Source organism: Acanthopagrus latus, chromosome 7, assembly GCF_904848185.1.
Source record: "Acanthopagrus latus isolate v.2019 chromosome 7, fAcaLat1.1, whole genome shotgun sequence".
Taxonomy (NCBI): Eukaryota; Metazoa; Chordata; class Actinopteri; order Spariformes; family Sparidae; genus Acanthopagrus; species Acanthopagrus latus.
This window is the reverse complement of record NC_051045.1, coordinates 5,499,386-5,524,605: the sequence shown is the minus strand read 5'-3', so window position 1 is coordinate 5,524,605 and position 25,220 is coordinate 5,499,386. Positions and strand designations below refer to the sequence as shown.

The 25,220-nt window shown below is 42.1% G+C and overlaps 1 protein-coding gene across 5 annotated transcripts; it reads right to left on the bottom strand.

The window, feature by feature from the left end:
- Positions 1–1,822: 1,822 nt before the first annotated feature.
- mical1 (microtubule associated monooxygenase, calponin and LIM domain containing 1) lies at positions 1,823–23,611 on the bottom strand. Of its 5 annotated transcripts, none has more exons than XM_037103072.1 (26): positions 23,429–23,610; positions 22,697–22,778; positions 22,410–22,481; positions 19,818–20,143; positions 18,943–19,150; positions 18,278–18,385; positions 18,097–18,192; positions 17,754–17,909; positions 16,893–16,993; positions 16,377–16,634; positions 14,827–14,942; positions 13,775–13,901; positions 13,500–13,575; positions 13,107–13,254; positions 12,722–12,912; positions 10,193–10,299; positions 9,864–9,923; positions 9,498–9,753; positions 8,079–8,146; positions 6,970–7,792; positions 6,728–6,849; positions 6,539–6,652; positions 5,858–5,951; positions 4,900–4,993; positions 4,537–4,610; positions 1,823–3,171 (listed from the first exon to the last, which is right to left on the bottom strand). In XM_037103072.1, exons 4-26 carry the CDS (start codon positions 20,073–20,075, stop codon positions 2,978–2,980), a joined length of 3,849 nt encoding a protein of 1,282 aa, XP_036958967.1. In that variant the 5' UTR covers positions 20,076–20,143; positions 22,410–22,481; positions 22,697–22,778; positions 23,429–23,610; the 3' UTR covers positions 1,823–2,977. The 5 variants fall into 5 exon arrangements, with proteins under 5 accessions (XP_036958967.1, XP_036958971.1, XP_036958968.1 ...); XM_037103076.1 differs by having other exon boundaries at positions 6,970–7,789; positions 23,429–23,609; XM_037103073.1 differs by lacking the exon at positions 22,410–22,481 and having other exon boundaries at positions 23,429–23,611.
- Between the last annotated feature and the right edge of the window lie 1,609 nt (positions 23,612–25,220).

Genomic DNA, 25,220 nt, shown 5'->3' with positions numbered 1-25,220 from the left:
AAAGCGCCGACACCAGGCCCGACCCGTGCAGCCTTACATCACCAACAGGCTTAGAAGGAAACAACAAACAGGATCAGTTTGAACTTTTAAGCCCCGACAGTGGCATTAACTCTAACCCCGGCTTCATTATGTCATTAAAGTGATGTAAAACAAAAGCTTTTCAATCTCCACGGGGGGTCAGGATAAAATGTTGGGCGCTTAACGTGAGAGCAAGCCACCAACACGGTCAGAGGCTACGTAACATGTTGCGGTGACCTGACTGTCATATCAGGTGGAGGTGGAAGGGATGGTGGTGGAGTTACAGGCGAGAGGGCTGACATGCAAGTGGCCACAGTTTGGGATGGTTTCAGCATGACCCCATATTCTCTCTGTGCAATTACCAGCCATCTTTTGACAACAAATAGATATTTTTGAAGAGAAGTCGGGAACTCGTAACCTTAACCAAGTAGTGTCCGCTGGCACCACCACACCACCCAGCTCTCCATTCTCCTCAGAGGACACACAAAACAATTACCTCCACCAGAGAGACTTAAGATCCATTGCTACTAAAGAAATGGTCAATGGGATTACACTAAAAGGATCATGTAAATCTTCAATGCTTTATATAACATGATCTGTTGCTGGAAAGAGTTTCGGAGATGACCTGAAGCCAAGTCGCAGAAGATAATTTATAATGTCATCAACAGAGCTTAGAAAAAAAAAAGTAATCAGGAGTCAAATCAACAACACAAATGAGTTATTTTGACGTGGATGGGTACAAAGTGTTACATAAGTTAATTAAATTGGTGCAGAGAGTGTTTCGTCGCTCACATAACCGGCTGAGATTAAACTGAAGTCTGTGTCCGCAGGAAAGCAGTGACCCGTGTGTGATACTTGAAACACAATCAAGGTTATATAAAGTCATTAATCACTGGCTCCCAAAAAGAAAGGGACAATTTTTTTGTTTTCTTTGTGAAAAGTGTGTTAAAGCGAGTCATCCAGTAAAGGTGTTCTTTATAATTGCGAGGGCAGACTCGCTGTAATTATTCACTTTTTTCAACTTCAGCTTCAGGACATCGAGAGACGCTGCTCGTCCTCCAAACAGGCTTCCTCTGTGAGATCATGAGGTTTGATACGTGTTCACTGTGAGTCAACAGACAAGAAAAAGAAATGAGGTTATTTCTGAAGATAGAACAATAAAACACTTCTCTGTGTGGGTGCTTTGTTTGTGCCCACGCAGCTTATTTGTTTACATTTGGAGGTGGATTCTCAAAAATAGCCATTTATCAAACGTCCACACACTTTAAGGACACAAGACTGTAGAATGAGTGAAGGTAACGAGTTACTGAGCATCTTATATTTGATGTAATTCTGTTATTAAATGCATACACAAGGATTTCTTCTTTAAATGTTCATAAAGGACATGCAACTATTTTTTCTATTCATCTCTGTGTATTTGACTTTTTTCTGTACTTGTTGCATCTTGAGCTGATGTAACGAGGGAATTTCCCCGTTGTAGGATAAATAAAGTCTATCTAATCTAATGTAAAGGATTATATGAAAGTAAACAGTGAAGAAACATCTCGTATGTGATATTTTTGTTAAATTGCAGAATTTTCAAATGAAATATCTGAATATTTCTCAAGTCATAGTCTCAGCAATATGATCAGTGTGCTGCTGAGTTTACTGGCAGTCTAGAGGGACAAGTCTGCACTCTAGAGGTCAGATGTTAGAACAGCAACAGTTTCTGTGCCCGTTTTCAAACAAAACACCGGACAAAACCGGTCTAGCACCAGCCAAAGCAGAGCGACTTCAACGCATTATGAAAAACCACGAGACCTAAAACATTAAAGTGCATGATCTTTATTTGATATACTGTGAAGTGCCACCCAGGTGGCACAAAATGGCAGCAGAACAATAGATATATAAGGCTCCTTTTCACTACCAACAAACTGGTTCTTGTCTTGATTTTTGGCTATTCTGTCAGCACATGGAACAGCTGCAAATGATAAAAGGATGGCATTTTCTTTTTTCTTTTTTTTTAAAGTATAAATAGATGAACAACCAGTCTGTTAAGTCTGTTTTTCTTTCACTCCTTTAAATCCCTTGTGTTCATATAATACACCACCACCACAGATCTGATCCTAGAGGACTGAACAATCAACCCCTGAGATTAACTATCCAACATGCTATCAGGAAAGGAAGGACATGGTGAACAGCAGGAAGTGCTACAAAAATTCATAAAATTCATAAATGAAAAGTGTTTATAATCAGCAATTATAACGGAATTTAATAATTCTAATATTTCACTACCTCTTTGCTTTTTCTCCACCGACGTATTTTCTAGAATTTATTCAGTATACAAATAACATAGAATTACGGTATGTATCTTACAGAAGCACTTATTCGTGATGTCACAAGTAAAATCAACATGAACATTGAAGAATTTTCAAAAAACACAATCTATTTCTGTTTTCAATATTCAAGATCCGTCGCTAAGGCTCCAGAGCCGTCTACAGCAGGCTCCTCCACTAAAGTCTTGGCTTATTTGCACTCAGTCACATGTTTCTGACACCAAGTCTGAGGTTGGATGACGATAATCTGCTGTGTGGTGGTTGTTAAATAGTGCAGCAGACATTAAAAAGTCCTCTCTCATATGTGATCCGCTGCTGTGACCTCCTCTTATCACGTCAGGCGGGGCTTAGCCGAAGAGTTGCTCAGCTCTCAGATCTCCAAGCTTATGTCTCCCTCTAGGGGGCGGATTGCAACTTATATTCACTCAGCCTGTGGCCCCTTAAGCCCAAAACCCTTTATCCCACGTTCGACAAAGAGGGAGCGCTTGTGGCGGGTCACCCTCCTCAACGATTCTGTCGCATCTTTGGCTTCTCAAAAAGTTTCAGGTTCCAAGTCTGAAAAGCAGCAAGTCTCACATACAGCCGACGTGATCTACTGCGCAGTACGTACAGGGTCATGCTGAGTATATGTGTGCGTGAAAGCCTTACTCCCAGTGAACCTGAGCTCCTGCCTTGGAGTGGCGTTTAGCCTCCCTGATGGAGAAGGCCTCCTGCTCCTCGCTCATCTCCTTCAGCCTCTTCTCCTCCAGGAACAACACCAAGGAGTCCCTCATGTCCACCACCTCGATCAGCTGCTGGAGGACCCGATCCTCCTCTGCCTGCTGCTCGGAGGTCTTGTCTGCAAAACAAACAAATATGTGATTATGTTTTTATAGTAACAAGGGATGTTTATCATTAATCATTACACTGCATTAAGAATTTAAGTGATTTCAGTCGTCAATCAGAGATGGGCGTAAATAAGTATCTTCTTGAAAATGCAAAAAAATACTTTTAGTCGCCTCAGCATGGTTGGATTTTGTTGGGCCAGTTGATGAATAGCAACAGACGGGAGCTCCGCAATTAAAATGATCATTATTTTGTGTTATCAGTCACGTAACTCTGTGAATAATTCATCTCTCCTATAACTCCTAATGCAGCCTGCTCTTGATTTAGCATCGAACACAGATCAACACAGTGGTCAAATCAGTTGTCTAATGAACAAATGTCCATCATATTTCACATATAACTAATAATTAACTGTTTTTTTTTTTTGCTTTCAGCCTGCAACAATACAGTTTTGGTTCACCGTTATCGCTCTCACAGTGTCACAGTGTTGTGTTTGGCCACAGCAGCCAGCTATTTTCAGCCCAAAAGCTCTAAATCCTTGTGTACACTACCTGCTCAGCCTGAACAGGGCAGCAGCGAAATTAACGACTTGATGGAGAACATGGTGGAGCATTCAGCAGCCAAATGCCCCCCCCTCTACTCAGGGAGGGGAGAGGTCTCACTTCAGGACATTTCCTGACGCCCTTTTTCTTTTTCAAAAAGGCTTCTTAACATTTCAGCACTATTCCTGTTGGGGAAATCTCACAGAGATGCTTGTTTTGACTTGTTAGGAATTTATTTCCTCTCTGGCAGCAAATAAATGCCCTGCAGGTTAATTTAGTCATCCAACTGAGAGGACGGGTTCACAAGTCTGTCTTTGAACATTTCTCTTATATCCACATGTTCTTTAAAAGAATGGTAACTGCTTTACTGTTCCGCTTGACCACAGTGGCGACAAAGAGATTGAGCAAATTCAAATAAAAAAAAAGAGAAAATTCTAAAATAGGCTTCAGCAGAATCAAATCAAGCTGGATCCGGTCGTTAAAGAACAAAATACCCTCTTTAGCCCTTCACAGTTTAGAACAGAAGCACAGTGGAGTCACTAAGATGGAAATTGGCACTAAAATGACATTAACTTTGTAAGATATCGACTTCATTTTTCTAACTCAGACTACTGAGCCTCATATTAGCCGCAGCTGGACTTGCAAATGCACCGATTGTATGCAGGACAGGATGAAGAGTGGACACACGCAGTTTTTGTCTCGGCAGCTCTGCCCTCACACAACTGCTTCTTGTTCCTAAATGAGGTTTCTCTCTTCTAACTGCTCCAGAATCAAAAGGCCTGTTCATGAGACGTCAACAATATAATGTGCTTATGTGTGCACACTGAAGTACACACCATCCAGCTCCATGAATTTCCTGAGCTCCAACTCCAGCGTGCTCTGCTTGTCCTCGAGCTCCAGCTGTCGAGACCTGGGAGAAAAAAAAACAACAACAAACATCAGCTGAGTCATGTCAACACTTCACACTGCTGTAGCTGCAGGGTCGCCTAAATAAACCATATGACAAATCGAGTCTGATTGTGAAGAAGATTAGTGAAAAACAAACAGTAAACACAGTATTTTGAGGCAGAGGTTCTGCTGTTATGGACCTTCTGGCTGCTGTGTCACTTCCACGCTGCATAAAAGCGGTGTTGTACTCCCAAGTGGGACTACACAGACTTATTGTATCAATGTTCGAATCAACGAAGGCGTGCACTTACGCCACCATGAGGTCCGACTCCTCAGAGACCAACGCGTTCTTCTCGTGGACGAGTTGGATCCACTGCTCGATCATGTCGGGAGAGCCGCCGCTGCCTGGAAGTGGAAAAAAAAACACAGCGTTTGGTTATGAATAATTGTTGTTTAGGTACAAAAAGAGGAAGACAGGATCATATGGAAATTCTATACATAGTGCTGTGGAACAAGACTGACGTGCTGCGGGTGACACAGCGCACCATGTGAGTGAGATTTCTGGAGGCTATTCCCTGTTAATTTCTATAAAAAGATCACGGCAATGCATTTAGAATCTGTAGGCGAGGGCTAAGATTCTGGTATTGGAAGTGTCCTGGTTTCCATCTGTGGTCAAGGCAGACATTTTAGCAGGTGAACAGTCCTTATGGAGACTAAAAGATGGACTGCATTCATATACAGATATCAGTTTATTGAGCTAAGGTGCCTCTCAGCTCCACTGTTGTGTCTCAAGTTACTAATAGAACTATAAACAATAACCGGCGTGAGGAAGATGCAGCCTTGTTTCTGCATACTCCATTATCTGCTGGCTCCACTGGAGGGGCAGAAATACAACACCGCACAGCTAAAAGACCTTCAGATGATAGCTAATGATTTCCCTGAGAATTCACCTGGCTTATGAAAAAAAAAAAAAAAAACTCAGAAATATATACATGTATATATACCCACGTACTTAATATTTATAGGTCTCAGTTTATGGAATCCCCTGCTGTTTTTCCATTTAGTCTTTTTTGTTTTGCTAGCAAATTAATTGTGTTTTTCTCTCTCATCTTCTTTGTAGAGCGGACAAAAATCAGATTAAGGCAATACTTATTTATTTCAAATAAAGATATTTCTACTTCATGAAAAGAAGCCAAAGGTATGGGTGTAGTCGCAGCTGTATACCAGGAACTATAATCCACACGTCTGCCTGTAACGTTTGAGTCTTACCAGCCTCTCCTCGCAGGGTTTGCTCCAGCTCTACACCCTTTCCCTCCAAATCCTTAAAAGCCACCTCGATCTCCTCCAGCCTCCTCTGGATGGACTGTGAACCGCAGAAACAAGAAAGAGTAAAAAAAAAAAAAAAAACAATACTGTAATGTATTTGTTACAGCTCCAAGTCCATCAAAAATGTGTCTACAAACCCAGACATAGTCATTATTTTAAATATCACAGGGAGTAAAGAGATGGGAATAAGCAGCCACGGTGTTTTTAAACAGATTGAACATGTCCAGCTCATCAGCAAGTAACTACTCATCCTGTGTCCTGCTGTGGAAAACTACTTGAGCAGCAGGAAATCAGACGATGGTTTTTCACGGTCTGATGGAGGACGGCAGAAAACAGAATGACGTCTATCTTGATTGTATTTGTTTGCACTCTAAAGAGATACAGCAACTCTTCTTTAGTACTTCTGATAAGGTAGCAGCTCAATCAGAGTTTTCTGCCCCCAAGAATGCTGGGATCTGTAGTATTGAACCACACTTGCTGTTACCACCAGTGACCACAGGTGTCGCCAAATAAACAAGGAAAGAAATCTTAAATAATTTAACAAAAGCACGCAACAAATATTCTGAAACGAGGACAAATTCCTCAGTGTATTAATGTATGTAACAATGTAATTGTAACACTGACCTGGGCTTTACGCAGCCGCTGTAATTCGCTCATCTTTGCTCGCCGCTCAAGTGTCCTCATCTTCATCAACTCCATCCTCTCAGCCTCAACAGGGTCGGTTGGCAATGTCTGAAACTGGAAGTGAAGTGTCAGTAATGTATTCTAAGTGGCAGCTCACTGTTACGTAACATGACAACATCAGCTCCTTACTTTCTCATCAAATAAGTCAGCATCTTGTTCAAACATCTCATCATCGTCGTCGTCATCGTCGTCGTCGTCATCTCCATCGACACCCTCTTCTGAGGCGCTGTGAACGTGTCTGAATGTTGTTTCTGTGGTAGAGAAGCAAGACAGCGTTAAAATAAACCCAGACTGAATAAAGTCTCAAAAACACCACAGCAAAGGTTTTTTCCTCCGCGAAAGTTCAGAGTGGCGACGATTTTTCAACGTACCGACTCTCCCTGGCTGACTGACCAGGACGCTGAGCCGGGTGTCTCTGCTGATCCTCGGAGACGAGAGATTCCAGGGGGAGAACTTGGATCGCACTCTGGTCTGCCCGCTCGGCATCTCTTTCCTCCTGAAGCAGCGACGATTCCTCTTCTCCCGGATGTGACCAGCGGTGCTCCCGCTCCAGTAGCCCTCTTCTTCTTGACCGTCCAGGCCCTCCGGTTTAGGTGGGCTTGGACCTCCTGCAGTTGCAGAGGAAGAAGAGCAGGAGGAAGATCCTCCAGGCGTCTCTGAATCAGAGTCTGCGCTGAAGCTCTGAAGATTTACCAGCTGTGTTTTCTCCTCATCGGTGAGCTGAAGCTTCCGGAGCGACTGCTTCGGGCGGGAGTCAGGTGCTGGCTTGGAGATCTCTTTTGTAGGGGTTGGAGATGAATGTTTTTCGGGGGTGGAGGGGTTAAGAATGTGGAGCGTGCGAGGTTTTGCTGTTGGAGGAGAGGGCTGAGGGCTGGGTGTTGTCTGCCGAGAGAAGCGGGGCTTGGGGACAGGAAAGGGTACCTTGAACTCCTCCGTCTCCTCCTCAGTGGGTGCTGCTACCCCAGTTTTCGATGGGGTATCTGTGAGCCTATTTGATGGATTTGGTTCTAGAGACTCATCTTTGGATTTAGGTATATGGTGGTCCTGTCCCTCAGGTTTATGTGGCTGTGTGTGACCAGAGGGACCACAGTCCAGAGTGTGCTCATACTCGTCATCTGATCCAGACGGTGCATATTCATCGCTGGAAATCTGGAGCTCCTCTTCCGCCCCTTTGAGATTTCCTTCACTATCCTGCTGAAAGAAATGGCATTGAAAAAAGAAAATTCAAGAAAGAAATCCCTGTTTATTCTGTTCTGGTCTTAAGAGCACATATGCTTTGACACAAATGTTTTCATTAGATGTGTCTAACTGATTCAAGCGAGTCAGCCCCGCAGGCTGACGACATCTGACCAGGCACCAGAAGGATGATATATCATGCAACAGAAGATTGTGTAACTGGAGCATTATGAACACAAGGATGGAGTCTGGAGTCTGGAGTAAGCGGCAGAATGGTTTACATCTGTTCTGTTCAGTGACCCACCTTACGAGATGGTTCAGCCCCGTTTGCCAGCTCCAGATCTTCTGAGTGCTGCTCACAGTAAAACCTCCCTGAAGGGACATCACAGATAAACACAATAAAAGGAGATGAAAAGTCAGAGACGAGCAAGCGCTGACGTGCTCGAGAGGAAAAACCCTGCTGTTCCCTTAAATGATTAATCTGCTTTTAGTCTAAACAGATCCGCCTTTAAAAAGGGGTCTCAATGCAAATTATTAATTAGACCATTAAATAAATAAATAAACGGTGCTTTACTGATTGTAGCAAAACCTTATCTCAGAGAGGCTGTGAGAGAACATGTTATACCACAGGTGTGATAGCTGTTGAAACCACAACACAGAATTAAGTGCTTCAATTGGGGTCAGCTAGATGAGCAGACAAAGAGGCTGCTAAAAAAAGGATAGCGAAAGACCAGACATGGACAGAGACTTTGGGAATCTGACAATTACAGCAGTATTTTAAATGAGTGAAACATTAGTTACAGTAGAAACAGAATGCGCAGACATTAAACCATTAAAAGGAGCAAAATGTAAGAATTAGCCACATGTCAAGTCATACTCCAAATCAATCTGGGGTAGCATATCACAAGCGTAACCACTTATAGCTGCTAACTGTAGCTGTGTATACAAATTAGCTCTGTTAGCCTTGCAGCTAGCAGTTTAGATGGGGGGCTCTGGGGCCCAGCAGGTGTTAGCGTTCACAACGCTAACACAGGCACTTTGGAGCAGAGTGATCAGGAGCTAGCTGGTTAGCATGCTACCTTAGAGCACAATACACAAACATCATAATGTCAAAACTGCTATTTATCCACAGTCTGAGAGTTCTCATCTAAAATTCTTACATATTACCATTTTGAGGCTTCCCTTGTGCTCCTCAGCTTAGAGTTTTACAAGGGTTAGTATTTGAAATCTCCCCCTTTGGAAATGAGACAACCCCTCAAGACCCTCCAGCTGCGGTGGTTTCTCTTAGATAACTCTGGTAATCCTGGTATTATACACAGCGTCATGTGCCAGCAGGGACGCTCACCATTCGCTCACAAATTCATGCCACCAATCAAGTCATCAACTAAAAAGGAGAGCACAAGCGGTGCTTTTAAAAGGCTAACATTAGCAACCCGAGTTCCTACTCTGCCAGTCTGTTCTGATATTAAAGGAGCGGTGTCAAGTGCGGCAACACCACTTGCTGGTTGACCATCATTCAATTTAAGGTGTCAAAGGCCATTGAAATACATCAACATGCAGGACTGTAATGCACACATCAGAAAAACAATCAAATGCTAGACAGCTAGTCTCTATCCCAACAAGAATCTGGACACCAAACCCCTCAGTGTGGACATGCAAACTGCAGAGGCAGAGCTAAGTGGGCAGGACAAGAGGTATCTTGGGATTTGGCCAAAGACCTCACCTGTAGTCTGATCAAAGGTGTATCCTCCCAGTCTGAGCGTGATGCTGCACTGATGGCAGGTGAAGCAGCTCCGATGGAAGAACTTGCCCTCAGCACTGATGCGCTCCAGCACGTAGACCCTCTGACCACAGAAGTAACACTCCTCACTGGTGGTCATCGGCACAACGGTGGCAGCTTCAGGCTCGGACTCGGGCTCAGGCTCAGGCTCAGGAGCAGGAGCAGGGCTGAGCTCAGGGGACACAGGAGACACCGCCGTCTGAGAGAAAAGGTTGGACGATAGAGTTACATTCAGTGAGCAAAAACACACAAGACAATTAGTACAGAAAAGCTTCCAGAGTGGAATCTGATTAGCTGAACATAACTCACACTGTCCTCATCTCCCATCCTCTTTGTCTCTCTTGTTCGTTTCTCAGATGCCAGCTTCTCCTGCAGAGGAAATAAAAAAGAAATACTTCAAACCATCATATGACCTGATTATGCTGTTGATACAGAGAACATTCAAACCATTTTTTTTTTTATGAATAACCAGAAACACACTCTCCTTGCAGAAACAGACACAGCCAAGATGAGTCACAAGAACACAGACCAAAAGGCCCGGACGTGAACTCCAGCCAGCGAGCCAGTGTGTTTGAAAATATCTTTATCAAACATTTCTGGGTGCTGTGTAAACACTGAACCAGTCACAGTGGGCGTACCTTGCGTCTTTGCAGAGAGTTGTGCTTCAGCTTGTTCAGGAAAAAGACAGCTGCCTGCGTCTGGGAGAGAGTCAGAGGCTTGGACGACGGCAGGAAGGCAGCGGGTTCTGTGGGCAGAAAGAAAAATGTCAGAGAGGGACACGCACTGAATTCACTTTATCTTACTGTTACACTGGGCTGCAAACCTGACAACACCTGAACGTTGACGCTGGCCTACTTGCAGCTTTGCATACAGCAGCTTAAAATATTCTGACTGTGCCTTTTTTTTTTTTTTTTTAAACATCTTCAAGGTAATATCCCTTTTATGTGGCACAATCTGTCAGAAATATAAATAATCCCTCTGACTTGTATTTTCTATAGCGTCACAGCTGCAGTAGCAGCTGAATTTAACTTGTCAATCCACATGAAAAGTCTCCAGCTGCAGCTCTGACTACCACTCCCACTCTTTCATCATTCAGATAAGGTTACCGGAGACTGACAGCTCCCTGCTGCCTGTACATCAGTCAGCGGATCCCAAGCAGAGCAGCGCAGCATCGCAGACACTGAGAGCGTATATCACACCCACCTCAGCTCATTCACTGCCTACATACGCTGGGGCTCACATTTACACTGCACAAACTCCTCATGCTACAAAGACTGTCAAAAATACCTCTGCTCCGAGCAGCCAGGGGAAAATCCTCCTTCGGTGCAGGAATAGCAGATCCCCTTCAAGAGACACTTGTCCCATCAGACCCCCCGGATAAGCCAGGTCCACACCGTGACTGTTTGCTCTGTCTGCTGCTCCGCTGGGCTGGCTTAGTGCAGGGGAGCAGCACAACCAGTAGAGGCTGGCTCTGAACACAGCACTAGCCACTTAAGCCAAATGAATTCTGGGTAACAAGCTCTTAAAGAGACAGCAGCGATTTTGATCACTTCTCAACACCAAACACATTTCAGTGGGAGGACACCTGACCCTTTTAAGGTGATGCTAATGCTGTGCTGTGTCTAAGCAACTGGGTTATGTAAGACTGTTGCTGCTGTCACCATTAGCTATCTTCACCAAGTATATCACATCCTCAACAACATTTAAATGATAATATAATTAAGGCAAGACACTACTTACTGATTTCACCATGAAACTGCTCCGCTTGATTTCTTCTAACTTTAAGACGGTTATTTTTTATTGTAGACGAGTTTTACAAATTTCAATATGCAAATGATGCATTATATGATGAAATATTTGCAATTTCTTTTTTAAATATCCATAACAGAAATCTGAACCCTGGAAAAAGCCAGCCCCAAACATGTTGTTTAATTGTACTGACGAATGGGACCCAAAGGTTTTCACAAAGGGAATTTTGAAATATCTGTTTTAATCACTGCATGAATACAAACAAATATGATCGACAGCCATAAAAAAAAGGAATAAAACACTACATAAATCAGCCTATGAAGGATCCTGAGCAAATCTCTCTGTACAAACCTTCAAAATAAAGGTAAGAATACAACTGGAAAGTTTGATGTGAGCGATGTTATGTAAGTGTTACTGACGTGGAGATTTCTGGCTCAAAGTATGAGAAAATACTAACACAACACACCTTTAACATTAGCCGTGCTGCAGCTGCTGTTGACTTGTGTGTAGATGTTACTACAGGTTATTGTAGGCCCACTTTAATAAACAACACAGTATTATATATTATACTTTGTGTAGTCAGGGACCCCTGCTCTGTCCCTGAAAGCTGGATGAAGCCAGGTTCAAGGCTGTTGACATATTCAATCCAAAAGGTTAATATTTTATTTTATGAATGAAGGAATTTTGAATATATATCTTTTAAAATAATGTCAACAGCCATAAAAAAGCCATATGTTCTGCCATGTTTTTTTTTTGTTCGGAATCAAATGTTACTTATATCATGCCGTCACTGATAAGTGTGAAAATATCTGATATATAATTGATAAATGTAAAAAACTGGAAAGTCCGGTGACAAAGCAGTGGATTAGTTATTAGTTATTAGTTATTAGTATCATATGAATATTCTTTAGCTGATTACTCACATTAAGACAATCATTTTATCATCATTTAAATATGCACTAATTTGCAGGCATTTCCTAAACAAAAATCTGAACAAATAAATTTAAAAAAAACACCTAAAATTGTATTCTAGGTGTTTTTCTTCCTGCTAGTCTGTAAGAAGACATCTTATTCATGACATGCATGAAAATCTTGTGTTTGCGTCAGCGGCGTCTGGCCTTAATGAAAAGCTCAACTGTGGCAAATGGACTCGCATTTACATAAAGCATTTCCAGTCTACTGACCGCTCAAAGTGCTCTGCAACACTTGTCACACACACACACACACACACACACACACACACATTCATACACACTGCCAGCCTGCTCATCTGGAGCAATTTGGGGCTCAGTATCTATTCCAAGGCGACTGTGACATGTAGTCAGGTGATCGGGTACTGAACAACCAACCCTCCAATTAGTGGACCACTCGCTCTCCCCCCTGAGCCACAGTCGCATCACATTTCTTTGGACTTTTACCTTTCGCTGGCGCAGTGAAGGCCTTTTGGATCTGTGTGAGGTAGAGGACCATGGACAGCTTGTCTATCTGACCGGTATTGGCCAAGTCACTGGCCGACATGACAGGTGGGATGCCCAGCTCCTTCTCCAAGATGCTAAAAGCCAGCTGGTTGTTGTGAACAGCGCTGGATTCATCCAGGGAGGACATGTCACTGTGGGGGGAAAACTGGGATTACTTTACAGTGTTCGTTATGGAGATAAATCACGTTTTTAATGTAAATACATGATGCAAATTCTTGTCAAACAACTGGGTCACACAATTAAACCACGACATATTTACACAGCATCGCATAGCATCTCATTAGTGGTGTTGTCAGATGGAAACCAAGCTAATGCCAGAACTCACATGAGCTGGGGTCTGAAGTGGTGGATCAGAGCGCACAGGGCCAGACCCGACCTCCAGGACTGGGTCAGATCTTTCACATCCACATTCTTATAACCCGTCGTGTGTTTCTGGCACCATTTCAACAACTCCTCAAAACCGCCGCCTGAATCTGAGCCGACAAACACAGACAGTGCATCAGACAACAATCTACAAACCTGTATTGTGGTTTTTACAGTCACCAAAAAAATGTCCGTCTTTGATATGTAAATAACGTGGGCGATTACATATTTTCATGTGGTGTTGTTACCACAAAGCCACAAGGTGCTTCCTGCGTAACCCAGCACAACTGGATTTAAAGTGAAAGAATAGCCATTGAGCGTGCCAGACGGGCTGACACAATGAGGAAAAGCTGACCTTGACGCATGCACGAGGACTTGTTCTGTTTCTTGCTGGATGGATTGGATTTATCAACATCATAAAGGTGCTGCACCTAAAAAAGAAGCGGCAGGAGGATACAATAGGTAGTCAATAAATTTAAAGGAGGATTTTTAAGTCATATAAATAATATCCTTTCATGAAATCAACACAATGTCTGTTGTTCTGTAATCTCTGACTAACCCCCGTGAGGATGACAATGACCTCATAATCTTCAGATCTGTGTTGAGTAAATAAAGGATAACAGTCCTGACCTGGTGGCTGAGGATGGAGGACAGGTTCACTCTCGTGTACCGTGATTTGGGGTTGATGCTGTAACTGGCGTAGTTTTTGCTGGTGTTTTCTGGCGTGGTCTGGGACAGGACCTGGTAGGCACTTTCTCTGTACATTTGTGTAGAAACAAAAAAAAAAAAAAAAAAAAAAGGAGTCATTTAGAGCGCCAACACGATCAGTTTTGGTGATGTGAACAAGGAAACTGACACGTTATAATGAAAGAGTGTTATGATGAACATTTCTCACTTCACACCAGATGTACAGAAAACAAAACTCTTCAGAGTAATTCCTATGACATTATGATTGACTGATGGTGATTGAAATTTACAACTTTGTGCCAAAAGTCTTTAGTGAATGGGGTTAGAAAAGACATCAGAGAGGCTCTCAACACTTGAGTCTGTATTCTTATCTGGCTTATGGCAACAGAGGACTTTGTATTCACGTCTTGTTTCAAAAGTCACAAGTGGCACATTTTATGGGGGAAATCACGACTTCTGTCAAACACATTCTTTTATTCTCATCACATTAAAAGGAGTCATGCTGAAAACATCCAAGCAATCAAAGCAACTATCCATACTAATTATCTCAGGATGGGGGGTGTTCCTGATGAAGAGATCCACTGGCATACTGATGAATGCATTTTCTAAACTTCTAACTCCATATTTCAGTTTTCCATACAATATAACGTACTAATACTGTGGTACAGCTTGTGGTTTTCCATGTGGGTTCTGCAAAATAGCAGTCTGAATCCAAATGTCCACCCTCTGGACCTGCTGGCTGAGCTTGTGTGGACTACTTTCGTACGTAGTGTGACGTGTTCACTTTTATCACATCAAATCGCCCACAAAGCGCCCACATACAAGAGCGGGGAAGTCTGGACATTTGGATGCAGCCTCGCTGCGAGAAATCGGCAGGCAATTGAAGAAACAGGAAGTAGTTGCATCACAAGCTCCTGTGTGTTACTCAAAATGAAAATATGAAATGTCAGTGTCGGTATCGTGTTCTGCTTCGTAGTCGTATGAATCGGGCTCACCGCTCAGCGAGGACCTTGAGATGGGGGACCCCCATGCCCCAGCTCCTCACCATCCACGCTGTGTCAAAGGCAGCTAGAAAGCCACGGGCGATACCTGTACCCAGAGGCCAGAAGGGCTGCAGAAGACAGAGCATGAAAATTCATTGTGGCACATTTAGTTAATCTCACGAACACTGATAAGTAGAGCAGACATAATTCACATTTCAGTCACATCAAGAAGCAATTAATAAAAGTTATGGGAGGAGAGAAAAAACAGCTGCCCAGTTTTCAAACTCCACCTCAGAGCTTATCAGTCATGATTTTTATGTAAACATGACTAAGAGTCCACAGTCACACTAGCAGCCATGTGAGGGATGCAGTGGTGCATTAGATTAAACGCTAACATCAGAACACACATGTTCATGATAATGCTAATATGCATCTACAGCCATGCTAGCAGTTCTGTGAGACTCGAATATTATTAGCATGCTCACATGCTCACAATGATAATGCAAACACGCTAATGTTAACCACAAATAATGTTTTACCAGCTTAATCCTACTTCAACCTCTTAGCTTGACAAATTAGCATGCCAATATTTGCTAATTAGCACTTAAAGTGCAGCTCAGGGTGACAGGAATGTTTTGAGTCTTGCACATATTTGATCATTCATTGTCAAAAATGTGAAACTTATTATAATGTGTCCTGAAGGGGATGTTAATGTCTGCACCAAACTTCATGGCAATCTGTCAATAAGTTGAAAAGACATTTTGTGCTGAACAATACATGTTAAAATGATGAATCCTTGACTTTTCATGCAAATTTTCTAGTTATGCAGTGAAATGTCTAAACATCTATTTGCAGAAACACATATTGTTACCAGATGATGTAATAAACTATGTGATCCACCGACTTTTGCTGCTCCGCCAAGAAGTTAAGGCTAAGTTCAACTGAGAGTGCTACTTGACTCATTCGCTTTCTTTGACTGAATAAACGTTATTTGCTTCCTCCAGCATTTGTGAACCAACTTCAGATGGGTGTTTACTGAATGCATTTAGCTAAGCAGCTACAGCGTCTTTTCACATCAATTTGGGATCTCAGGGCTTCTGGAGACTCTGACAATGCTGGACGAAGTGTATCGAGACAGTTCATGTTTTTTTTGTTTTTGTTTTTGTTTTAAAACAAGTCCTCACCTACTCGAGTTGCTGAGGAGAATCCAGCAATGTGATTTTGCTGTGAAACTCCAGAAATGTTTTGTGGACGACAAAACTTCACCCGACTTTCAGACTGATTTTTTATTTTTGGCTGAACTTATTCAGTAACCGCGTGGTGGAGCAAGAGAAATAGGTGGATAACATAATTTCTTAAATCACCTGGCAACCATGAATTTTGAACAAAACTTTCTGCAAATCTAACTTGTAGTTGTTGAGAAATTTCACTGGATAGGTGGATATTTTGGCCTCCTGGTGGTATCATCTTCTGACCACAGTGGAGGACTGACTGACCAGCATCACTATCCCAGCTAGTGTGGCTAAAATTTGCTCCAGATTCCTTTAAACGTTGCCGCCTACCTCCACCAGGCAATCTCCAACAAGACCCATCAACAACTTCTTCCCCCTCCTCTCCCTGACCAGAGAGGCATTCTCAGCACGGTGCATGCAGGTGAAGTCGAACATCGCCACGTCAGGCTTGCCGGCATGGTTCTTAGCAAACTCAAGGTCAGGCAGTTTGCCACCTGTGGAGAAGTACGCAGCATCGTGGGCATAGTGGCACAAAGCCTCGTGATCCACGTTTGCAGGAGCCAGCAGCTCCTCTGCATCGCTGTAGTCCTGCAGAGACAGAGCGAGTGGTGCGATTTGATGAGTCATGGCACCCTTTTATGATTTTGAGTGACAAGTCTTATACACCGTTATACATAACGGTTCAGGCTGCAGAGAAAGAAGAGATGATTGACAGCTGATCCATTCAGGGGAACCTGCATCGCCGTGTCATCCATCTGGTTTGTTTCTTCTTCTTTACTGGCCGGCTGTGAAGCTGATGCCAATAAGAATCACACTTTTTCCTAGTAATGGATGTGCTGTTCTCACCTGTTTAATGACCCCCTTCTTCAGCAAGCTCTTCTTCTTGGCAGTCATGACAAAGTAGTGGGTTTCGTCTTTATAGTAGACAATATTCTCCAAATCGATACCTGGAATAGAAAATGGAGAGAGAGCAGGGTGGCCACAGGGAGAGAAAGAGAGAGAGAGAGAGAGAGAGAGAAAGAGAGAAAGAGAGACCAGAATCAGGAAGACTAACACACAGATTTTTCCTTATTTGAGAGTGATATATTTCTATATAATTAGCTTGTACTTGTGCATTTTCTGCTGGTTTTACTGGAGGGTTGGCGAGCAGAGACACACGGAGGTCAGAGAGAAATAAAAAGTCACTCAACTGGCTGTCATCGTGGTTATAAAAAGGTAAAACATGATGACTGTTAGGTTTGTTAAAATCCAAGGTGCAGTGCGTGCAGAGGAGGACACAGTGGAAGGTTGGGTTTCATCAGAGTTAACGCTGTCACAGGAAATTAACTGATGATTGGAACAAAGATTAACAGCCCTCCTGCTCTTTTCACACTTCACGCTGAACCCGACCTGACAGTCGGTGTGAACACTCATTTCATGCCTTCGGGGCTGCGTTCGGCTCGGCACAACAGGAGAACAATAAAATGAAAATAAACGTGCTCCTGTTCTATTAGAAATGTTCTGGTTCAGTGGCTCTACTTCATTCTTCATGTTCCCACTGAGTGCAAGCTGTGGTGTGAAATAAATTAAGCTGAGGTGACTGATTTCCTCTTTTTTTGCGTCAGTTTGCAAACAGTTGACTGAAATAGAACAGACAGCTGTTTCACTGTAAATAAAGACGTCCTGCGTCCATCTGAACTTGATCGTAGAAGTCACATGGCTCCCTACCCGTCTCAGTGAGCAAGTCTTGGAAGAACTTCTGGTTGTAGATGCGTGCCACGCCGCTGATCTCCGCCACTTGGGCCTCAGCAGCCGTGTTTCTGTTGACGAAGTTGGCTGTGATGCCGATGGCCAGCTTCCCTCTCAGCTCCTTGTGCTTAAACCCTGATGGTTTGGGAAGGAAAGAAAAGAGGAAACTGGGTTGATGAAAGCTCACTTATTGAATCCAGCAGCTGGAGGATGTTTGTTGTTTGATGTATTGACAGACGGGCTTTGCGACATCTCTGTGACTGTGCCCTCTTGCAACACTGGAAACATAAATGATTCAAGAGTACACGTGTGTTTGTCTCACCATCAGGGACGAACCTGCCTCCTCCAGCAGAGATGAACACGTCAAACTGAAAGGACGCGGCAGGATGAGACCCAGGGTGCAGTTTGGCCATCCAACCTGTCAGAAACACATCACACTTTCATACAACGTTTCTGCTTTACATAATGCGCCTTTATTTATATATTCTTTGGCTGACAAATACCGTTTTCCCCTGAGGGCTCGATCAAGCCCTGAAACTCCACTCCCGTGTGCACCTCCACCCCGAGGAGGAGCGACACCTTTAACAGAATCAACTGCAGCTGACGGATGCCTGAAAACACACACAAATATTATACTGTGAACGTGTGAGTGAGATAACAAAGATACTAAATATACAGTCAGTAAATGTTAAACACGGAAGTGAAAGGGAGCTCGGACTGCATCTAATGATGATTAGTCATCATTATTGATTAATTACAATTTACCAGAGCGTGATGGGATTTCTTCAGCGAGCAGAGAAAAACAAGCAAATCGCATACTTTGGTTCATAATTGACTCAAGGTATTGATCAGTTATTTAAGATGTTGTTCATTCTGGTAGCTTCCAAAGTTAAATAACTTTGTGAAGGACGTGTTTGTTGCTTAAAACATGAGCCTCTATCATAAAACTAAAAGTCTGGGGAGTCTCAGATGAAATAAGGCCCTGAAAGCTTTATTTCATTAACACCATCCGCCTTCAATTCATCAGACACCAAATGCACATTGTGGATTTATTGTCTGTTCATTACTGAACTGATTACTCAGCTAATTATTTCAGCACTAATGTGAACATTTCACTACAGATCTGGTTCACAGCACAGGTCAGTCTGAAACCAGGCGTTATACTCACTGATGTGATCCAGTGACCCGGAGCAGAATTTGCCGTAGAACTTCTTGGCTCCGAGCACGCGGAGGTCACAAATGGTGAAGGGCCACAGGTGGAGAACATTGTTCCTGGAGAAAGACTCTCTCTTCTCCAGCACCACCACCTGAGCCCCCAGCAGGGCCAGCTCGATGGCAGTTCTCAGCCCACATGGCCCAGCACCCAACACGAGGCACTGAGGAGACAAAAGGAAGAGGAAGTCAGATAAACAGCCAGCGTGGATGATATGATAATCAAAGGTTGAATCAGGTACAACTAAATGTTTTCAGACCCTGCAGGGCATTCAGCTCAAGATTAAAATCGGAGCAATGTGACGGATCAGGTTTTATTTGCGTCATGTGCGATGTGTCGCAGTACAACAGATGATCAAACGCCCTCCATTGGTCAACCGACCATAAAAGATGGAGTAAATCTGATAAGCGGGAAAACTCTACATGATTGATGAGAACAGATCGATAGAAAAAGTCTGATCCAAAGTCCCTTCTTACTTATTGTATGTATAATATGGTTTCAGCTAAAACTACAACTGATATCATATTTGAGTACAGACTGGCTGACATTTTGTAACAATTTCTAGATTAAACATTGATAATTATCTTGCCAAATAATTATGGGTGTCAGAGTTTTCCCAGAATTCACAAAAGGCTGAAAAACAGCACATAAACTGTGGTGAGGAAATTATGTAGCATATTGTAATTACGAAGAAATGAAAAACTCATTTACACAGCAAAACACACAACATTAAATAAACATAAAGGAAATAAAAAGATTAATCAATATAAACTATCAAAAATATATACAGCAAAGATATTTCACATCCTTTGAGAAGAGAAGAGAATTACCTTGTTCTTGGCGCAGACTTTTCCTTGCTGGTAATCAGGATGAGCTGCTCTTTTGTCCAGTTTGGTCCACAGGGCTTTGGCCTTCCAGTAGTTCAGTCTTTCCTTTAACTTGGCGTAAAAGCTCCTGAAATCCTTGGGATTGATTTCCAGATGCTTGCAGAGCTCAGCGAAATGATGCTTCACATCTTTACAAGTCTGCGCCTGGACAAAGTCTTCGAATGCAGCGTGCGAAGGGTTTTCAGAGTCCTGGCTCGCCATGGTGGAGGATGATGATGGTGGTGGTGGTGGTCGGCCTGCTCCTTTTGTTCACTGGGTCTGTTGGTTAACTGTGGAAGAGGAGATTATGTCATGGCGTTAGAGCTTCCTACCTGGAAGTAACTGTGCTGCAGGGAGAGGTTTACGGTAAATGATCAAAGGGTTCCAAAGTCCTTGTTGTTCGCATTCATAGGTGGTCCAGGGGTTTAATACTCCTACCTTCTGTGCTAATGGTCGTCTCCTCTCTGCATGTTCACCTAATTATAGCCCAGAGGTTCAAATGTTGAGGACCTATTTGTCACCTGGTCCGCTGAGTCATTACCAACTTCCTCAATGTGGTTTTTGTATCTTTTCCTTTTTTTTTTTTTACGACCGCTCTGAAGTGAACAACCGCCCACAGCTGATGTGTCATTCTCACACAACGCCTCAGGATGTGTGCTCGTCATTAGTTTCAGTACGTAAGATATTTCAAGGAAACACATGGCTAAATCACACAGAGTCTGTGCCGACTGTAGTATCTGTTGTGTAAAATATAAATAAAACAAGGAAATCTATTGGTGATACCGTAATTAAGATCAATGAAAACAATTTTTATAAGAATTCTTTGAACCATCGGTAAATACCACACTACGGCAACATGTATGCAATTCAGTGCAATGACACGTCTATTATTTCAGACTAAAAACTAACAAGTAAGGCTGCAAATGTTAATTATTTGTATAGATTAATCTATAGATTTTATTTTCTTTGATTTAAAAAAGGTGTAATATGTAAGGATTGTAATCAAATACATTAAAATAATTGTGAGTAAAAACACCAACACTTGCTCCGAGCTCACACACATAACTGCTAGCTGCGAGGCTAACTGAGCTAACTAGCTACCAACAGCTACATTTAGCAGTAGTTGTGGTGATATGCTGCCCACTAAGTGTCCAGTTCTTACATGTTTCAACCTTTGACTCAATAGATTTTCTACCAAATATTCCAAAACAGACAAGAATAGCAGAGCTGCAGGTGATGTCCTCAGATGTCTGGCTTTGTCTGTCCAACAGCCCAAAGCTGACATATATTCATAAATAAATAAACATATTAGTTCCAGCTTCTTATTCTGCTGCTTCACTTTGTCATTCATGGAAGGAAATGAAGAATATTCACGTTTTTGACTGAAACATGTGACTTCTGATGAGCATTTTTCACAATTTTTGACATTTAACAGAGTAAATGATGAAATGATTAATCAGGAAACTACACGTCGGCAGATTACTCAACAATGAAAATAATTGGCAGTTGCAGCCTTACGTGGTATACTAGAAGCTTAAAAATCTGTTACAATGCTTCTGTGACATTTACTGCAAGCTGATCTTTTATGCAAATGTAAAAACTCAAAGAACAAGATGCACTGTTCTAACAGTAAACACACTGACCACTTCTTAACACTGTTCGAGCATCTAACGGCTGCGGCTGACATTTCCTGTAACTAACAACACGCATCACTTCCTGCTGATGTGTCAGCCCCTCAACATCTTCACTCTGCTGAACTCCCCTGAGCTGCAAGTCAAATGCAGGGGCTGTAATTACAGTCACAGACAACTACAACGAGTGTGTGCATGACCGAGCGCCTGTGTGAACCTGCTGGAATCTGCAGCTGAAACTGAAGACAAGCATTCCTCCCTCACACGTATTTTTTTTTTTTACCAGTGAATGTCTGAGGATATTCACTGAAATGAACATCATGGTGACTTCTGAACGAAGATGACAAGAGGCTAAAAAGTGTCTCTGTCTTCCTGTTTGTTGCATGACAACCCTTTGCTCTGATGCGTGTGCACAACAACAACACAATAAGAGGTGTTTGATAAGCCTCCCTGGAGACACAAATGAGACTTAACTAAACACAAAGGCTTCACGTGAACATAATCCAGTTAAAATGCAACTGATACTTATCCAGAAACTTGACAATTAGATTCAAATCCTTAGCTTTAATCTTCTGTCTCCTTAATCTGGCAAACTGGCAAAGAAACCCTCTGTCATGTAAATGTGTGGAGTTACCGCAAAAATGATAAATTAAGATTGCATCACGATTATAGTCTCCTAACAGGCTATAAATGGAGCAAGACGGGGAGAAAAAAAAAGACGTTTACCAAGAATAAAATGGCCTGTGAACACAAGACAACCTGTCAAAAAAAAACCCAACTAAAAATAACTCAAAGGATCATTGAAAACTTTCATCTTATTCCCATGGAGGCCGCTGTATTTATACTCCTGCGCTACATCTTTGACTGTGACTGGAAGGAAAAGATGCATTCGAGCAAAACAGAGAAACGCAAACTAGTTTCTCACCGTTAAAGATCAGCATTCGTGACAGACCTCTATATATAGTTTTGAAGGTGGTCATGCTGGGTGAAGTGTCATCTGTGGTAAAAGGCACAGGGAAGAAACACACACACACACACACACACACACACACACACACACACACAAACAAAACATCATATGACTCGTGTTAAGCAATTTCTAAGGAAGAGGCGAGTTTTAGCAGGAATCAGACAGAGGCAATGAGGACTTAAAGGTGAATTGACCTGCTTTTCCTCTGAGCCCGTGGATTTGATTTGATTGGATTGACCCACCTTATTGCATGTGTAAGCTCTGGCAGCGTGTCTGGCGAACGCAGCGTGTATCAGGATGTTGGATCAAATACAGATCTCCAGCCTGGCATGTTTTCGAACAGACACAGAAAGAGAGAGAGAGAGAGAGAAACAGAGCGTAAAATGAGAGAGGGATCGAGGGATGAGCAGAACAGAAAGAAGAAAGGAAAACAGAGAGGCATTTTTTTTCTTCTGAACTTATCCGACTCCCAACAGATATCCACTGTTTGTGTCCAGGCACTCAAACATTATCTGTTTTTTTTTTGTTTTGTTTGAATGTTAAGAGCTTCACAATGATAGGAAGCTGATACATGAAGAGGAAGGTGTGCCACTGATCTGTGCCAAAGCAGGATGCAGTCACAACATGTTGAGAGCTCGCAGCCAGATTTACAACACCACTCAAATCCTCAGTACAGAGAATTTAGTCTTTTTGTTGTTGTTGTTGTTGTTGTTGTTTTGTTACGGAGCTTACAGTACTCCAACATGTTCATTCATTCATGTTTTCAACACTGGTCTGAACACTGTCAATGTCAGCAGGGAGCAGAAGCGCATCAGTCGAGCGAAGGGGGGCGGAAAAAAAAACACCGACCAACTTTTAAAACTCACTCACAAAGACGTCTCGATAAAAAAAACAAAGTCAGCTGAACTCACGACATTTAAAAATCTGTCCTACGACTCGAGTCTGAGGAGAGTTGTGACGTAAAGTTTAATTACCAGCTCTGTAGTCGTGTTAGGAGCGGGTGTCCGTCAGTTCGCATCCCGGCTGTCGTCCCCATGTTGTCTCCGTGTTTGTTGCTTTGTGAACAGGTACGAGGCTCACCTGCACACACTGCACGCGCCGAGTCTCTTCCGGGACGTTCTGGTGGTTCAGCGACAGACTGAGCGCGAGCTCCAGCGCACGTGACGGCAGGGAGGGTACGGTAGTGTTTATTAAGGTGACCTGAGGGAGCAGTGACTCACTGAGGAGTAACAATAATATCTCTTAGTCATGATGTAACAAACAATAACAACATTTACAAGAAGAGTTTTCTGAGCTTCGGAATTGAAAAGATTTGCTGCTTTTATTTGTGATTTACGGTCGTAAATGAAGAATATTTTTGGTTTTGGACTGTTGGTTGGACAAAAGAAGCAATTTTTAAGACGTTATTTTTAATTAATTAATATTTACATTTTACATTACATTTCTTGACATTTATTAGACAACACGGTTAATCAGTTAATCAATTAATCGTAAAAAAAAAAAAAAAAAACATTTGCTTGTGATTTTCAATTAAAGGAAGATTATTTGGGTTTTAGACAGTTGGTTAGACAAAATAAGCAATATGAAGATATTACTTTGGGCTAAAGGAGCATTTTAACATTTTTGACATTTTATGGACAATTGGCAGATTCATCAATAATGATAGAGAATTGTTACTTGCAGCTCTATTTGGTAATCAAAATACAATCTATTTGTGACATGTTTCGAAGAATTTCAAGTAAATTAAGAATATTTGGGTTTTGGACTGTTTTGTTTTTTTTGTCGTTTTGACAAAAGAAGCAATGAGAAGATGTTACTTACTATTTCTAAATTAATCATGAGATTAATCACTGATGGAAATAATTGATAGTTGCAGGTCTGTTTGGTATACTATAAGCTCAAAACACATGTGACATTTACTCAAGGTGGGTTATTTTTAAAACTAGAGGCAGAGCTAATATTTTATGTAAATAACACTCAAATACTCAGAGGACTGTTCCTACAGCACACATGGACCACAGCTTAACACAGTTCAAGCAGTTAGCAGCTGACATTTCTTTAATAACATTTTTCTCTTATCTTAAATGGTATTTCTCTTAAACAAAGTGGTAAATCAGTCAGTAAACATCGGCTTGATTATTAAACAAAATTGACAACAACTGTTTGCTTCAAGCTTCTCAAACGTGAGGATTTGATGTAGTGAATGTGATAAAGAGAAAAAAAAATAGATGTAGAAACTACGATGTAGTCTCAGAGAAGAAATTTTTAACTCAGAATTGTAATATTTAATATTAATGAGGTAACGATACAAGCTCCATTAAGCGAATAAACAAGCTGTTCTCAGAGGAAAACAAGATCACAGTTTAAAATTAGAGAGGTGGCAGGGTCCGCCGCATATAACCAAAGTAGAACAGCATGAAACGGTGTTGTCCTTTAAGGTCGCTTTGTTTATTCAGTTTGTTCAGTCATGAAACAAAATAGCTTGTTTATTTAATCAATGAAGATATTTCTCTTCTGATTAAAATTTCTTCCCCCAAACTACGTAGTGTTTATTACAACATGACCAATTTCTCACTATAAGGAGCTTCTGTTATAACAATCTGTTTGACATTTACTTAAGATGGGTTATTTAAAAAACAAGTGAATAATCTTTTATGCAAATGTTGCTCACAAACAAAGGGGGAACTGTTCACACAGTCGGCTACACAGCTACAGTAGTCTAACACTTTCTAGCAGTAACGGCTGGTTGTGACAGACGTTTCCTGA